Genomic DNA, 18,864 nt, shown 5'->3' with positions numbered 1-18,864 from the left:
GGCTGAATCAAGATCCACCTGCCCTTGCCACAAGAGTCCTGGGTGGTGATGGGCGTGGTGGTGCACGCCTTTAATCCCAGCAGAGGCAGGCGGATTTCTGAGTTCGAGGCCAGCCTGGTCTACAAAGTGAGTTCCAGGACAGCCAGGGCTATACAGAGAAACCCTGTCTCGAAAAAACAAACAAACACCAAAAAAACAAAAACAAAACAAAACAAAAAGAGTCCTGGGTGGTAAGCCCAGGCTGATTGGGAACTTCCAGTAGAATGAAGGAAATAGTTCAAATTGGCTGACATCCAAACCAACAATGGAAATTAAAAGTTCACAGCTGTCCAAATAGGCCACCGCCCAACACCTCAAGTCTACAAAGCCCTCTCCAGATGTAACAAGGCTGGAGATTTTGGAATTCCAATCAGGTCTTTTGAGATGCTTTGTTGCTGTCTATGGACCACACTTTGAAAAACTGCTGAACAAGGTCAACATGAAGTTTCACAGTCCATTCCACACCAACACATGGGAGAACCACACAGAAGCCAGTTTTCTATAAATGCCAACAAAGTATCTACTATGGTCCAGTAAAAAACATAAATGCTTGGTGTGACATAGATTAAGAGTCAACAGCCATACTTGGTCTTGGAGCTCCTCCAACTTTTGGAGACAGTACATACCTCTAGGGAGGCATTTGGGCCTCGCTGCATAGCCATGGCTTGCCTAGAAATCACTCTGTAGACCAGGCTAGTCTCAAGTTCTGAGATCCACCTGCATCTGCTTCATGACTGCTGAGACAAATGCTATGTGCCGCAGTGCCAGCACATTGCACACAGCAGCCCACTAGCCACTTATTAGTAGGTATACCTGACATGACAGAGGGGATCTGCAATAAAGTGGGAAAATGACTTTAAGTTTAGAAGAGGGGGAGGCACTGTAACACCAATGAATTAGATGTAAATACCCAAGGCTAGAAGATGGTGCCGCTGGTAAGTGCTTTCTAATGTAGGTATGAGGCACTCAGTTCAATACAGCAGCAAGCTAAACCAGCAACCAGGCCATTCCACAAGCTTGCTAAAGATTTTACAGAAAATATGACAACTTGAAATGGTCCCCTAAGATGTGGAACCAACCAACTACACACAATGACACCGCCTTTCCAGCATTTACTCATTTCTTGGCAGCCAACATTTAACCAGTACCAACAAAGCTCATGGGAATGAAGACGATAGCACTAATGATGTTCTACCGGCCTCAGAGCACTATGGCACTTGACTCTTGACTGAGAACAGACTACCTCAGTCATCTAAATAGCACACGGCAAGGAAGACCTTGAGTCATAGCTGTACAACCTAAGGTAGTGCACATGCAAAAGAATGAGCCTTAATTTACTAGAGAAGCACACAGGCATGTTGTAGAGGGACCCTCCTCGTAGAGGGACCCTACTTGGGTGCACAACATTGAAAACAAAATCTTCAGCAGAGAGCTTTCTAAGTCTCTGCTCTGGTAGGGATTCTAGGAACACAGAAAAATTCTTTAAAAAAAGAAAGAAAAAGGGAAGGAAATGAAACCCAAGGACTCCAAGGATTCTTCCTTGACTAACTAGCTTTTTAATGACAGAAATCCCAATTTTTAGTGCTCTATTAAACTCTGGTGAACAGAAAGGACTTGGGTGCTTGACAAAGAGTACAGATAGATAGATGTGCTAGGGTGATTGAAGAAGGATGCTCTGCAATGACTTCAGACAGGTAGCAGGTCAAAGGGAAGGAGAGCCTGGGTTCTTACAAGACAGGCAACATGGTGTATAACGCCTCTGGAGAAGTAGGCCACACCTCTTTAAACCACCACTCTGCACAGAGAATTTGGTGGCTGAGTGGAATGAGCCTCGCAGGCTCACAGGGAGCAGCATTACTGGTGTGGCTTTGCTGGTGGAAGCGGATTATGCTTTGAGGTTTCAGAAGCTCAAGCTAGGCTCACCCAGAAGCTGGCTCACTCAGCCTGCCTATCCAGCAGCACCATATCTACCTGACAGCATGACAGCATGCTTGCCACCATGAAGACTAAACCTCTAAAATATAAGCCAGCCCTGATTTTAATGCCTTTCCTTATAAGAGCGGCAGTGGTCGTGGTGTCTAGTACCAGCAATAGAAGCCCTACCTAAGACACTTGGATTTCATTTGGTAAAACTTCTTTCTTCCCAATTTCATTTTCTAGAATGTACATTCTGAATCCTTTGGCCTGTCAGAAGACCTGGTCATTTCACTTCTATACACTTCCACAGGAAGACTCTTGTGACCCTGCATGTCAGCTATCTTGCCAAGAGCACCTGGAGGCTGGTCATGAAGACATACCAACTTCCTTCTCAGTGTTCTTGATACCTTGCCATCAAGAATAAGACATATTAGGTGTGACCCAATAACTCATAGCCCTGACTACCGACCACATACAACCATGAAGTACTGACTCTCCTGGCAAACCAGGATTTCACAATGCTTTCTGAGGAGTCAGGCGATGCTAGCACTCAGGAGGATTGTCACATGTCCCAGCTTAGCTTTAGCTATACAGTGAGACCATATCTCAAAACAAAAGAAAATGATCCCTCTCTTCTGATAACCCCAATTGTTTGCATGATTCCACTGGCATCTATTTCAGTGTTTAAATGAAAGCCTCATTACAGAATACCAACAGATTCTCTGCCACTTCTTGAGGCTTGAGATGAGATTAGATGGAGTGCTGGCATACAAAGAGAAACAAGCAAGTGTTTCTCAGCCTCAGGATCCAGGGCCTTGAAGAGCACTAACTACCGTTGTCTACCATTCCTTAGTACAAGGAGAGTTCTTTTCCTGTGGGAAAAGTGTCTACCCCAGAGCAGGAGAACAAGCAGGACGGAGTTTTGTACTGCTCAGCAGCACCCTTTCAAATCATAGCCTACACCCAAACATTTCCTACAATCAAGTCTAACAGTAAAGGTCAGAGTATCCTTCAGACACTTGAATACCATCGTGTATATCAAGGAATTATAAAGGAAGCTACAGTTTGCTGTAGTAATCTTATTTCCAGACCACTATCTGATGGTCACCCATTTATTCTTTCATTTCTCACAATGTCCCTGTGGCATAACCTCATATTCGACAATAGAGCTAAGAAGGTGAAGTCTCAAAGACTCAGGGAGATCAGGGTCATAGCAAAATTCAAATGTGAAGGTCGAAGTTATATCAGCTCTGACTGACTTGTAAGAAAGATTCTTTCAGTATCTGCAGGATTCAAACCAAGAAAAGCAGCCAAGCCTGGCAGCACACAGGTGCTAGGAGCTCACTCCATTGTGGCTTCTGTGGTGAAAATGGCCCTATAGGCTCATCTATTTGAATATTTATTTGATCCCGAGTTGGTAGACTGTTGGGAAGGTTTAAGAGGTAGCTCTGTTGGACTAGGTGTGTGAATGGGGCAAGACTTTGAATATTAAAAGCCAATGCCAGTCCCAGTGCCATTCTCTCTGCCTACTGCCTGAGAAACAGGCTGTGCTTCATCAGTGCCTTGTGGCTGTCTGCAACCATGATCCCTGTAATGATGAAGAGGAATTAATCCTCTATGGCTAGAAGCACCCAAATTAGATGCTTTTATCTTAAGAGTTGCCTTGGTCATGGAATCTCTTGTAACAGCAATAGACCACTGCCTCCCTCCAATACCCTAAACTCTGGTATAGATCAGCTAGTATGTAACCACCAGTTACATACTAGGAACAGTGGGCAAAGACAACCCAGGCCAAAAGGTACTTGCTGTACACCCCCAAGCTACTTCCCATACTGACACTCATTACTACTGAGATATGGAGTGCTGAAGAAGAGACACGATTAATGGAGAGGAGCAGCAATGTTCCTAGGTAAATGTAAAATAAACCATGTATCCTTGATTATGAGACACTCTCATGAATCACTGGAACAAGCAGTAAATAATCTGGAGATACAACTAATTTGAAACACAAATCTAATTTCTAGTCTTAAGGTGGCCTGTGTTAGGAGCGGAAGAGATGGCTCAGTGGTTAAGAGCACTGACATTCTTCAAGAGGACCCAGGTTCAATTCCCAGGATCTACTTCCAGGTATCCGATACCCTAACACGTATACATGCAGGCAAAACACAAATTCACATAAAATAAAAATAAAATTATAAAAGGGTGACCTGTGTTGTGTATTAGTATATAATTTTACACAAAGACAAGGGAATAATATTTTATATGCCTGCTTCACTCGAAACTAGTCTATCTTTAGTCTCCATTTTATGGCATTCACAAAACTAAGCTACTTAGTATTCAGCTCAGCATCCTTGGCTGCCCTCAGTGGGAAATATGTGCCTAATGCAGCACAGACTTGATGTGCTAGGAAGGGGCGATACCTGGGGGATGGTAGCCACCCTCTCAGAAGGGAAGAGGAGCAAGGATTGGAGGGGGAGCAGCATTCGGGATGTGAATCCTGTGTAAGCTCAAGCCATCCAGGAAAGAAAGGGAGACCAGACCTGGATCTTCCCAGGGTAAGAGACACACCCCAGTGTAGAGACATGTGATCTCTGCCCAATCATGCCCAGCTCGGTCAGCCTGAATTCACCTTGATTAATAAACTGGGCATTCTCTGGGATACTAGAAAGCCCCTCACTGAGGGTTACCTGTTTCCGTAAGTCCTGAGCAGACCGATGCGAAGGGGGAGGTTGGTGGTTGGCAGCAAGTCCCTTGGCAGAGGAAGCCGCAGCGGAGGCGGCCGTGGGCTGAGCCACTGAAGCCTGTTCCCTCCGGCTGTCTGCCCTGTGCTCGCTGTGCTTCTCCTTCCCGGGAGTGGCCTCTTTGCTTCTGTGTTTTTGAGCAGGCTCTTTCTCCCGTGTTGACCTACTGGAGCCATTGAAAACTAGAAAAGGAAGAGAAGGGGAGAAGGAAGTCACTACCTTGAACAGAGGAACCATACCATGTAACTACTCAACCATTCTCCAGGGAGATAAATGGACAGCACCAAGATGCACGCACAGGACATGAAATGTGATGATGAACCCGATTGAAAACACTTCAAATATATCCTAGGAACTCTGTATTTCCTGTATCTGTTTTTTTTTTTTTAAATCCATTCAAAAACTGCCTACTGTAGGCAACGGATACATAGTGGCTCAAGCCTAAAACTCACTCAGGAAGCAAGACAACCCTAACCTGAAAGTCAAGACCAGTTTGGGCTATGCAGGCAGTTCTAGGCCATCCTGACCTAGAATGAGATTCTCTCAAAAAAAAAAAATTTAAAGATAATTTCCTTCCAAGATTATCAACAGTATACTAAAAGACAAAAACTGAACCAGAAAAAGTAACACGGTGTTTCCTCAGCTTACAAGGGGACTGTGTCATGGAAAAGCCCATGTAACCAGAATAAGTACTGTCAGGAAGAAACTGAACTGGCCTCAGCATCTAATACTGCAGAGCTTGGTTGGCATCAGTATCTCTCAGTGCCAGGAGGCTGATGGGTTGCTGGGCTCACTCTCACTCCTAGCATCACCAGACAAGACAGGATAGTGAGCCACTAGCCCAGAAAAAGAAGCAAATTCAATACTGAAAGTGCATTTGCTAGTGAATACAACTTGCTTTATAGTATCAATAAAGGTTAATGTCCGGGACTATCTGAATGTAGTCACATTCTAAGACCAAAACCACCGGAATATCACAAGAAGCCCTTAGAGAAATGTGAAGGCACACTTGGAGACTACAGAGCTGCTTCGCAACTGGCTAGTTAAGGCATGCAGTTGCTCTTAAGGAGGTGGAGCTGTAAGCCATGCCTATCCATCCATTACTAAATTCAGAACCAGCAACCATCTCCCTAAATAAACTACACTGATATTAAAGATTCCTAAGATTGGTCATCCTGCTTAAAATTTCCTGATTAAGTTTCTAGTCATTATTTACTCATAACTACGTAACCTAATATCCTTTCAACTGAACCATCGGGTGACATCTTCAGAATCATCAATCTGCTTCCTGCAACCCAAAAGCTAAGTGACATCAGCTAGCCCCTGGGATCTTGAGGGTGTCTTGCTTTGTCCCCACCAATGCACTGGTAGGACTGTTTTGTTTTGTTTTGTTTTTCCCCGTTGTTTTAAGGCAGGGCCTCAATCAGGATGGCCTGGGTCTCACTGTGCAGACCAGGCTGGCCTTTAATTCACAAAGGCATGCCTGCTTCTGCCTCCAGAATGCTGGGTGAGATGGAAAGGTACAAGCCCCCAAGTAGAGCTGCCTTTTGTGCTGTAACTATAGAGGTCATTTTAAGAGGGTCACACACAGCAAGAAGATGAAACAGAAGTCAAACTTCTTTCCTTTTCGAACCCTTCACACAGCTAAAACCTCTCTGCACACCCAGAACTCCTTTCTTCACACAGATAGCTAGAGTGCCAAGCCTTATCAGGCTGCTCTCTGACAGGAAGGAACCCTTTAGCTGACTTACACCTTCTAAGCTGCAAACATTTCTGCCATTTGTCCCTGGAACGGGATAAGTAGACTCGAGGTTCCCTCAAACTCAGATACAGGCTGAGTTGCCAAGTGCAGCAGCGCACTAAGTCTGTAGTTTCTGATGCTAACTTTGCTTTGGAAGTGTCAAGTCTCTGCCCTCATGTTCAAGAAGCGCTCCCACCCCCAAATGCTGGGGATTGCAAAGGCCAATTTTCTCTTTCCCTCATCACACACTATAAAAAGTGTTAATAAAAATTATGTTTATAGTTCCTATTTGGCTCAGGCCCCTGGAGAAGACTGGGGTGCCTATTTTACACATCAAAGCAGACCTGGCCCCCAGGTTCTCCTAGCATCCCTGAGTCCCTGGCTAGCACATTCTGCAAGGCTGGGCTGCTCATTTTGGTTTCCTCCCACACCCCCTCCTCTCCCTTGCCATGGAGACTTACTTCCCTGGCCTCCTTCTTTGGGGCCAGTGAACTCGCCTGCCTGAGATTACCTGTATTTAATATAATCTAATCTGGCATGAATTGGCTTATTTCACTGTCAGAGAAATCAATTACCAGTTGATGCATTATGATCCACAGATTTATGCTCAGTATCCAACATTTTTACTGATTGTCAATTCATTTTGGGTCTGCTTTCTGTGGGTACAGAGTTCAGCATTATGAACTCAAGTCATGTTCTGACATTCCATGGCACACAATGTTTTCAAAACTGAAGTAATCTAATTTTGCTTCTAAGCCTTTTCTCATAATTTAATACTTTTGCACGGCATAAGACAGAGATTCACATCTCTCACATCTGGATTAACTGTGAGCAGCAACCCCAAAGGTCTTTCCAGGACCAGCAATTATATATTCAAAACAGATCTAGACATGGAAACAAAGGTGTCTTATTGTTCCTCTGTTAGACAAGATGCAGGGGAAATGAAGCAGTAACAACGCCGCGTTTGCTCTAGGTGTAAGGAAGGAGCCACTGTCAGAGGCCGTCAATCGCACCCCACATCTGCAGCTTGTGTTATCCTGAGACAAATGAAAGTATCATCTGTAAGGAGTCACACTTCAAGGGGACCAATGGTCAAGATGGCACATTCTACTGTTCACTTATTTCCTAAAGCAAAGAACATGACTCCTAACACCCTCAACTTTGCTGTCTTGTTTACTTCCACTAAGATAGACCATTCACGGTGAATACTCCTGGTTCTTTTATTTTGGTTTTTCAAGACAGGATTTCTCTGTGTAGCCCTGGCTGTCCTGGAACTCACTCTTTAACCCAGGCTAGTCTTGAACTCAGAAATCCTCCTGACTCTGCCTCCCTAGTGTTGAGATTAAAGGCGTGCGCCACCACTACCTGGTTTATCCTTTTCATAGTAGTAGTCTAAGTCCTGGCTCTGATATTTATTACTGGGCATGTGATTTGGTTCTTGGATTTCTCATTTGTAGACTGAGGATAACATGATCCTGCAGATGGGTCCTCAGGAATCTTTATCACCATGCTGAAGCAGCAATTGGCCTGAGCAAGATCTGTCACACAGACTATGACCATTCGAGTTCATTAAATCTGTCACATTTACCATTTGCCTGCCTCGTGCTCCCCACCCCCCACCCCCTTTCATGGGGTCTGAATAAACCTCAACACAGTCACAATTTCTCCCAGATTCTACCCGATTTGCCACTACCACAGCTTCTGGCTAGCTTGTCACCTGTCCAAGCCTCTGTGTGTGTGCGTGTGCGTGTGTGTGTGTGTGTGTGTTGGGGGGGAGATATGCTTATCTCTTACTGATGTGACAATTTAAGGAAAGTTAGGGAACTGGTTTTGTTGTCTGAGGCCTAAAGCCTATACAAGAAGTATCACACTACTACTTTGTAAATGAATCATGGTCAAAACCCAGTTCTAAGATGTGGACAGGCAGCAGAGTCCTCCTGACCTAGAAAAGGAGGGTCCTCCACTCCTACGCCTGAAAGGGAAAGGCACAGTCCTGTCATTTCAGTGGAATAGACTTGGAGGTCTTTCAACTACTAATCCCAGAAAGCTGCTGGAAAGCAAATCCCTGGAACCAGAACTGAAGCTGTGCAGAGGTGGGGTTAGGGGCAGGTCAGTGCCATTAACACGGTTATGCCTGCTAACAAGTATTTTAATAAGATGTCCTAGGAAAGAGGAATGAAACTTTGATTTGCAAACAAAAGAGGCTTTTCAAATGAATCTTGCTGTAACCCTCCTGCTATTTTATTGCAGCAATACACCCAACACCAAACATAACCAAAAAGTCAGGCCATGTGTTAAATGGGGAAAAGAGTGATTGGGAAAAGGCGACAAGGCCAAGGACAAGGTATATTTTGTACTCGACAGCTCATTAATTTTAAGTGTCGTGGGAACCTGCCAGTTTTATCCTTCCAAGTAATTATCTTTTGTCTTAATTTGTAAGATTTTCAAGAAAGGGACAGAAGGGAAAGAGAGGGTAAAAAAAGAAAACTTCACGTTCTGGGAGCATGAGACAGAAAGGCATCAATGTATAGAAGGTCTCTACACAGTGTCCCCAATTAAAAGAAATAATTGGACTAGTTTCTTTAAGCATCCAGCATAGCAAGCCATATTAGGAAACTGTATTGTCCTGGGATACAAATAACTTTACATTAATGAACAGAGACTGATATATTGATTTGTATACACTTACTCTGAAAGTTAAATGCTCTATAGACAAGTGGTTTCATACCACAACAAACAAAGTCTTTAAATCTTAAGACTGATATTCTCATTGAAGGTCACTTCATTCTTGAAAGGGAAAGATTTCCATCAAATGAGTGAGGAGTGAAAGACACGGGCAAAAGAAGTTTTGTTAGCTACGTCCTCTCCTGCAAGGATGTGTGAAGAGGAAAACTATATTTCCATGGGAAATTCACATTTACAGTTCCCAGGGGTCCGACACAAATGGCGCTGTCCATGAGCTCTGTTCAAACACTGAGCTCTCAGCAGGTTAAGGCAACCTATGGAAGGTGTATCTAAAACCCTCACATACAAGGTCTCAGACATACCAACACGTCTATGCTGGATTCCCTCAAGGACAAACCAGCTGCCCCCATCATCTGCTTTCTAAAGCATGCTCAAGTGCTTTGCATCAAGTATATAGAGTGTCTTGTGTTCTTCAGAGAAAGAATCAAATATAACAAGGATGACCTCTTTTGAATGTTTTACCCTGGAAAGATGCTGACAAACCCAACAATCTGGACTCTCATCCTATCTCAGTATTTACTCCTCAGTATTTACACAGGACAAATGGCAGGAGGCCAGTAGTTATTAGGTATGCAGTAAAAAAGCAGTCTCTGATATGTGTTGCTTCCTATTTGGAAACTACTCCATGTCTCATGTGCAAGCTGATGTGGCTGATGAAGAAACCCTTCTGGGCTATTCCTGAAAACTGGGCCTGCTTGAAGAAAAACTGAAGGTAAATGGGAAAGAATATACACAATGATCTTTCAGACTGAACAGATAAAACAGTCAAATTAACAGGAACATCATCCTTGACAAATACCATTCCTCTAAGGGGAGGGGTGAAGAAGAGGAGTCACTGTAGGGGGACAAAATTAACAAGTGTACTATAGGAAGTAAAAGAGATCCACAAAGTTTCTAATACAAAGCCAGGCACTTAAATGTAAGCTTCATGTTATTGCAAGGTGACCTGACTTGAGCAAGGCACTGGCTCCAGCAATTGGCTGGCTTGTTACTTTACTAATGCTGCACTTCCTGGGAGCCAATTCAACTTTGAGCTTCTATTATCAGAAAACAATGGGAAGTCTGTCAGCCAGTGCCAAAACTTCAGGAGGATTTTACTGCAGTATGTGGGTACACTAACTTGGTTTGCCTTGGCCAGAAACAAGTTACTCAATTGAGCATCCAGGCTAAAAACAGTCAGACAGTTCCTTTGCTCACATTAGAGCCATCAACAAGCCAAACTGAAGCACTATGATCAAGTTATAATGCTGCAAAACCAGACTGGGATGCCACCTTACTTGAAAGACAGTGACTAAAAGGAGAGAAATGTGTGTGGTTTGGTTTGTATTAGGCTTCTTCCCACAACATACGAGGTCATGTTATACAGCTCTAACTGGCCTGGAACTTACAGCAATACTGCCTTATCTTCTCAAGTGCCTACATACACGAATTAATGTGTGGAAATTTTTAAGTCAACTGAATTTCCCTCCTCTATGAAAAAGTTTAAATTCTCTAACATCATCATCTAGTTTCCACTGGAATATACTATGGGCAATGGTGTAAAATAACTAGAGTTATATAGAGAGATATATTAGCTATTTAAATATATTTGCTAACAATGTTACAAGTAACTCATGATATTAAGTTTTAATGGTTCTTAAATAACTTTGTAATAATAGTCAGAAAAACAGAACACCATAAATCAAACTGACTGGTTTGTCTTTGAGAAATGGTTTCCTGGTCCTCTTGATAACATGAGGAGCCCTAGCCTGGACAGCTTTTGCCTTTTTGTTTTGTTTTGTTTTTCGAAACAGGGTTTCTCTGTCGCCCTGGCTGTCCTGGAACTCACTTTGTAGACCAGGCTAGCCTCGAACTCAGAAATCCGCCTGCCTGTGCCTCCCAAGAGCTGGGATTAAAGGTGTGCGCCACCACAGGCGGCTCAACTATTGCTATTTTTAAGTATTTGCCTTCATCAAAATACCAAAGGGACCATGCAAAGGAACAGCTGTGCAAAAAGATTCTTGCACTTCCCTCAAGAAAGCAGGGCAAGATTCATGCATTATTCACAAAAGGGGGTGGAGCATTAACTTGCAAAGAGTAGACAAATAGTGATTCTGCAGTTGGGATTTTATAAAACTCTTCATTCAAAAGATAATGTGTTCTGAAAGGGAAAACATGACCGAGGTAATGATAAGAATTCTGGCTCACCTTTGAAACTGAATAAATAATCACAACACACTGAAATGTGTTATAATGTAAGACAAGGGAAAGTTAACATTTTCAGAAAAATACAAACCTAGAAAAAAAAATTTTAATGTAGAGGACTCAATAAATATACACACATTGAGTGTTCAGTGGTAGAACACTTGACTAGAACAAGGCCCTGAGTTTAATCCACAGTCTGGCTAAATAAAACAAAACAAGCAGAAACCTAAGCAATTCTTCTTAGGCAGGAGATGTAGCAGCTGTCTATGATCCTAAGCTATTAGCAGGTAAAGGCAGGAGAATCAGAAGTTCAGAGCAGGCTACAAATAAGGTCCCCTCAACGCCCTGGGGTGCATGCACAGGCACACCATGCACCCCTCAATCCCACTTGTGTGGGCTGAGTTAGTTAGACCAGTATAGTCAAGGCTGGGGGAGAATGTCAGCAGCAGCAACAATGGCAAACAAATTCCCTGTTCCCGATGTATCTGGACAAGGGCACTATCAGCCTCCTGGACCACCAATCCCATCCATGACTCAAGGCCAATTTCTAGACCCAGTGTACACACTAAAGTACTTTGGTCTCACCCAGAAACTTGCCTGGATGAACTAGAGAAGCTGGTAGAGAAACAGAAGGCAGACAGACCATGGGACAGGTAGTTTGTCGTCACGGTGGACCCTGCTAAGATCAACATAGCAGCCATTGCCTGGTAAATGCAAGACCAACAGATACTGAGTCTGATGAGTGTTAAATGGCATGTGATGCAGCCTTACAATGCTACCTGTAAAGGCATATGCAATAACAGAAGTGTATCAAAGACAGGAAAAACTGGCTTTAATGAACTGACTTCAAGGCTGTTTAAATAAACACCTTGAATCCACCACACAATTTTTATCCAAGTTGACAAGTGACTTTTAAAAACTCTGTATGCCTTTGGGATCAGAAAGGCTTGATTGAATAACTGAAGAGTCTCCTTAAAACAAGTCAGAAAAACAGCTGAAATTATGCAGTTCTGTGCAGCTTAGTAACCATCAAGTGTATAAAGCATAGTGAAAGCAGGTATACAGTAAACAATGCAGTTCTTCTGAAGAGCTTTGTTTATAGAGTCTTAGGACAAACTTAAGACGAAAGCACAGAACAGAATAAGAGCCACCTTCCTCTTGATAAAAACATACCAAGTCTCAGACAGCTCTATTTGTTGAAGCACCAAGTTGTCATGTAACTCATTCACAGAGCATGTTCAGAATCTTCACTCTACCCCAGGAGAAACCTCATAAGCTGACCCTTCTTTGTACAACTGGACCTCTTCTGAATAAGGTGCTAAGATGTTTTGGAACAGAAAAATTGTGGCTTCAGTAGACAATACCTGGCAATGTCATATGGCTACAAGAAAGTACCAGAGCAAGAGGCTCTGCTTTCCCTGCACGCCTGTGCTGTCAAAACAACAAGTATGTGTGCTTCTTCAAGATGCTGAATGTAGAACACATACTTTACAACAATAAGGAAAAAACTGGTATCAGAGGGTTAGGCTGGCAGCAACTCCAGCAAAGCCAGCTGAGTCTCAGATAATTCTCAGTACACGCCAAGGCATCTGAGACACATAAACTTTTTAGAATTCTCTTAGCCAATCTAGGAGTCCAGATTTTTGCCCCCAATTATATGACAGTGGCAAAAGTGGTACATCCAAACAAACAAAAACCCAAGAACAGGATAGGTGGCATCTTTGAAAGTAAATCTTCACCAAAGAGCCATCGAAGGCTACAATTTAAGAAGTGTCTTGGCTACTCATGTGTACTTTAATTACTATGACAAGTGATCTCTTAACAGTACCACAAATATGTTGGGGTTTTAGGGAACAACTGCTACTCCTTCAACATAAGCTCCAGACTTACAGTCCCACCTATAATCCATTGTCTCAACAAGGAAGAAGGCGTGACTGCCACATGCTAGACAGGGATGCAACTAGAACAGCATTGTGTCAGGCAGGCCAAGCTTCTCCTCCAGCACTGCATCATTCCGGAGGGAGAATGACAGACAGCACACGCATTTAGGAGACTGGTCCACATGATGGCCTTCTGGCCATCACACTTGCCCCTGGTATGAATCCAAAAGCAATCACATTCCAGCTAGGAAAAAGGCTGAGAAATACCTATCTTCAAAACAGATGTACACAAAATGGAACAATCATTTCTCCTATTCCTTCCAAGTTCCATGAAAGGAAGGAAAAAAAAAGACATTTGACTGAAATAACTAATGAACTGCCGCCAAGTTATTCTGTAGAAGGTCACAAAGGGCTTGCCAAGCCAACAATACTGAGGAAAAGCCAAATTCATCACAAACTCATTAATGATAAAACAAAGAAAACAGCAAAAAAATAGGAATAATTTCCAAGCTCTAAAACATTCAGAATATTAACTTATACAACAAATATACTTAGCAATTTGATTGTGTTGTTGTTATATTTCCACTGTTGGCATCATTGGAGGCTCTATATGTGAAATATTATTTTAGAAACATATGAGCTATGGAAATGAAAATCCCTGGAGTCACTATTTGTTATTATAACCCTGGAGCTGCAACCCAAAAATCAGGTGATACTGTACACGTCATTCCAAACTGTATGTTTTAACCAATACATCCCCCCTTTCAATTAGGATATGCTGTTGTTTGTAAAGTACTTGTGTGCTGTGTACTTGTGTGATGTTTTCATAACAAAGCCTCCATCAGGGCAATTGGCTCTTGCAGAATGTTAGGGCCAGATTCTTAATCTAAGATTGCTGACATCCTCAGGCCTAAGATGATGTGCAGGACATTTGTCACCAAGAGGTTGTTCTCTCCAGCCAGTTCACAAGAGACCCACTATCCTGGCATTACTCTCCTACTTCAGGATTTTACCTGTCCATTCACATTAGGGCAGTGAGAGGTTTGTAATTGGACAGGAGAAGGGAGGCGGAGCAAGGAGTTGAGACAGAGAGAGAGAGGTCTAAGGAGAGGGAGAACCAGAATGGAGGCTGACATGATGTTCTGAAAAGGTTAGAATAATTGTGTTAAACCTTTATCATTATCATTTGGCTCTGAAATTATTCTACTGGCATCTTGTAAATTGTGTTATTATTGATACATAAATCTGATTGGCTAATTATCATTAAGAGTCTTGATTCTACTGGGTTATTAGGTGTTGAGATGGCTAACCAGGGCTGTGTGGGGGTGCTGTGTGAAAGTGAGAGGAACTGGGGAGTGGGGCACATCCAAGAGATGGTCAGGTAGGAGCCATGTGGGTTGGCGCGAGTTGGTGGACCAAAAGACTGAGTGAGGTCACCAGGTGCAGGGGCTAGCTCTAGATATTTCCCGCAACACTCTCCTACTCCACTTCAACAGAAACAAAGTACATCAGAAAAAGGGACTATCTGTTCAGGCTCCAGATTTTTGGAATAATGCAGTAAAAAATAAAACTTTTCTTTACTAAACTGTTTTCTGTGCATTTATCTCTGCATCCTAGCTGGATTCTCCATCCACAGAGTTCACATGCTCTGCTTTGTATGCTATAGTGGGTTTCCTGACTATAGCATACAAAGAGAGATTTGACAAGAAAAGCAATGGAAAGGTGTGAAAGCAGCACGCTTGCTCACAATTTGTCTCTTACAAAAGAGTCAACAAGTCTGAGGTCTCATCTGATAAACCACACCATTGCACGTTTGTAATCCGGGTTCTTATCAGTGCTTTCCTGGGTAGAAACCCCCAACTGCAATTGATTTTCCTATTACTCTGTGACAAACAGACTACTCTAATTTTACTGATTTCATCTTAGCTTCACACTTAAAATCATCAAGCTCCCTATTCTGGAAATTAAATTTCCTCCTCCTGCCTACCAAGGCAAGTCTTCTTTTCAGGCTCCCAAGTACAGCCTCAGCCATTATTATACTTTCCCTGTAAGTATATTCTCTAAGACAGTAGAACAGCAGACTCCTAGCCCATGAGATACATAAAACTCTATTGCACCAACTCTACCCCTCACAATTCATCTATGCATTTGAACTTGAATGGCAACTAAAAGGCAGCTCTCTCAATCCTAAGTTTCCATGATGGGTCATAGACAATGGGTGGATAAAAACACATGGTATCTCATGATACAAGCCTGATAGGCTGGGTTCACTCAACAGAACACACACACAAAAGTAGGGAGCTCTGATTCCATAGTTTTCCTACATTCATGTGTGATATAATAATAAAAATTTTAACCTGAAGACTATAGCTACAGGTTAACGCACTTTTATCCCATCAACCTTTAAATTTTGATGCCCCTTTGTGTTTGATGCATATCCCTAACTAAACTGCGGTATATTTATGTATACATATTTCTCTGAATTACATACATGCACATAATGTATGTATGTATGTGTATATATATATATATATATATATATTTACCAAGTTAGTACTAGGCAGAGGCAGGGAAATCTTGGCGTTCAAGGCCAATCTGGTCTACAGAGTGAGTTCTGGGACTGACTGGGCCACATAGAGAAACCTGATCACAAAAGTGATCTTAATCGTCATTATTCAAGTTTCCTCTTTTGTCATCTGTAGTTCCTACAACATTTATAATCATTTCCACATAGACCATCTTCATTTTCATCTAGAATACTTTTGGGCTGAACTACTAAGTTCTTTGTACATAAGAGTCTAGAACTTGAATTATTCTGAAGAAATCTGGCTGAAACTCTTCAAATTGTTTCTCAGCTCTCACGCAAAGCCTGGCTCCCACTGCCCCTTACAACGCCTCAATGATGAACCTACCATGCCCGTTGTGTACATGCTTATGGGTTTTTCCTTTCCTGGGGGTTGACTGGCACGAAGATGAAGCATTGTTGGTGGTTGCTTTGACATCTTCTGTCTCATCATCTTCCTCTTCGACATCCTCCTCATCCTGAGAGCTTCCAAAATATACCATACTGTTGGGCAGCGCAGGAGAACCTGATGGGTTTAACATATGTAGTTCATCAAAACCAATCTTGACATTCACCCCTTCCAGGAGGAGTAATGCAAAGGAGAGGCTTACAAAGATAGGACCCTAACTGCATGCTGATCCCACAAAACAAAGCTAATTACCACTATTAGATGATACCACTTCTAATTTATTTTCAAATATTACCCCCACAAAATATGACCCCATTTGTATTAGTAATTTCAAGCAAAACTCCCCCAGGAGGAGATAAAGATTTGAGAATCTTATCTGTAATATTTCTGTGGAGAAACAGACCATAAACAACAGCAAGGAATGGATAACTCAATGTGAGTAAAATGAAAACATCCAACCATAGTGTTGGAGATTTACTCTGCATTTAACTTAAAACTTTGGAAATAAGAGAGAAAAAAAAATTACTGATGGGGAAGAAGGAACTGAATTGTTTTTTTAAAAGGCCACTCTATTATCTTATTATAAAAGCCAAGTATAGAATTCCTCACCCCCCCCAACACCTCAAGTATTTACAAACCACTCTGAAGTTATAGTAGGATATATTATTTAAATAAATTCCTTGGGCTAGAGAGATAGTTAAGCAATTTATGCAAAGAACAACCCACACTTTTACACTCTAGCCTCTCTTCTCAAATGTTGCCTTCTTCATACTGAAAATAAAGGAAGGACACTTCCAATATTTTTCCCTTATGAAACATAGCCAATCCTGAGGGAGTTACAATCAACAAATTGGTATATATTCTAGAACCAGAAGCTATTTTTTAAAAATGCAGAGATAACAACCTTGTATTCTTTCCCCATTATACACCACCAAGTACCAGCACAGATAACTTTTGGAGGAATATCACAAAAGGAAATCTTAAACATCCTGCCAGGACTGGAGAGACAGCTCAACAGCTAAGAGCATCAGCTGCTCTATTCCAGTAAATACACTGTGTATCCCAACTCCAGCTCTAAAGGATGTGATTGCCTCTTATGTACTCCAAGGGCACCAGGCACTCACATGGTGCCCAGACATAAACTGCTCCTAAATAACAAAACTTCCTTTTCTAGCTTGAAAAACAGAGAGAATAACTGGATACATCACTTTTCTCTTTTCTTTGTTTGAAATCAGTCCCAGTAAAATCAATTGTCAAAGTCCCAAGAGCTGGAGGCAGGAGAAGCATCATGGGTAAGCATAGGCTACATGAAACTTGTCCCCCCACTTTCCCGGGAGAAGGGAGGGGAAGTGTGGGAGAGAGGACAACAGCAGTCCAATTAAGTTATCTGAATCAACACTGGAATAACAAGTATAAAATGATTTAATTTTTCAACCTAATACCAGAGGTATTACAGGCTACAAAGACCCCAGGGAAGAATTGCACGTGGTCTCACAAAACTATTTCTGGTTTATTTTTGCACCTTTGATTAATACCATTTAGAATCAGGTTCTTGACTGGAGGAAAATTCTGAAATTAGATATTGGTTTTGAAGAATCATTTGTCAAGAAAGTGAGACTAAAAACATAATAGAGGCAGTGGTAGCACACGCCTTTAATCCCAGCACTTGGGAGGCAGAAGCAGGAGAATTTCTGAGTTGATCTACAGAATGAGTTCCAGGACAGCCAGGGCTACACAGAGAAACCCTGTCTTGAAAAACCAAAGAGAAAGAGAAAGAGAAAGAGAAAGAGAAAGAGAAAGAGAAAGAGAGAGAGAGAGAGAGAGAGAGAGAGAGAGAGAGAAAGAGAAAGAGAAAGAGAAAGAGAAAGAGAAAGAGAAAGAGAAAGACAGNAGAGAGAGAGAGAGAGAGAAAGAGAAAGAGAAAGAGAAAGAGAAAGAGAAAGAGAAAGACAGAGAGAGAGAGAGAGAGAGAGAGAGAGAGAGAAAGAGAAAGAGAAAGAGAAAGAGAAAGAGAAAGAGAAAGAGAAAGAGAAAGAGAAAGAGAAAGAGAGAAAGAGAAAAAGAGAGAGAGAAAGAGAGAAAGAGAGCCACATTTTCACTGGTGTGAGTCATACACAGTCTTTTGGCAATATTTGAAGCTCAGTAACTTGACTTCCAGCTGTGGATTTCAATTCATCACCACTAGCAGTGAGAAGACACCCTCAGTCCAAGCATTAGTCTAGAACCCATTCCCCCTCTGCCAAAGACCCTTTCAATTACCACAATGGTCCCCATATGTTGGATATAATAGTCTGCCTTTCAGGATAGTACTAAAACTCCAAGCCAACCTATCACTTGTTTCGGAGAAGGGACACTCAGGAACGACTAGCATAGCATACAGAAAGCACACAGAGACCTCTTCATTATGGGCTGGCCTTGAATTTGTATGTCACTAACTTCCCTGTCAGAGTGACATAGGTATAAGAAAAACTGTGATGCATATTCCACCTCTGTAACTATGAAAAATCTATCCATGAATCTGGCTGCCCTGTTCATTTACAAGTTAACAACCTTGTAAGTAGACAAAAAAAGAGAAATCAATATGCTGCCAAAACTCCATTCTATGATCCAGAAAATAGTGAATAACCTAAAATAACCAAAAAGAG

At 42.2% G+C, this 18,864-nt stretch overlaps 1 protein-coding gene across 2 annotated transcripts in view; it reads right to left on the bottom strand.

The window, feature by feature from the left end:
- The window catches only part of Jarid2 (jumonji and AT-rich interaction domain containing 2), a 184,813-nt gene that overhangs the window by 19,723 nt on the left and 146,226 nt on the right, over positions 1-18,864 (bottom strand). For both annotated transcript variants that reach the window (XM_021180733.2, XM_029468328.1), the window contains 2 exons: positions 16,160-16,336; positions 4,644-4,879 (listed from right to left, as the gene is read on the bottom strand). In XM_021180733.2, coding sequence (XP_021036392.1) covers positions 4,644-4,879; positions 16,160-16,336 — 413 coding nt within the window. The remainder of the gene's footprint in view (positions 1-4,643; positions 4,880-16,159; positions 16,337-18,864) is intronic.

The sequence above is a fragment of the Mus caroli genome, chromosome 13, assembly GCF_900094665.2.
Source record: "Mus caroli chromosome 13, CAROLI_EIJ_v1.1, whole genome shotgun sequence".
Taxonomy (NCBI): domain Eukaryota; kingdom Metazoa; phylum Chordata; class Mammalia; order Rodentia; family Muridae; genus Mus; species Mus caroli.
Note: the sequence above shows the minus strand (reverse complement) of the source record. Positions and strands in the feature narration are given on the sequence as shown.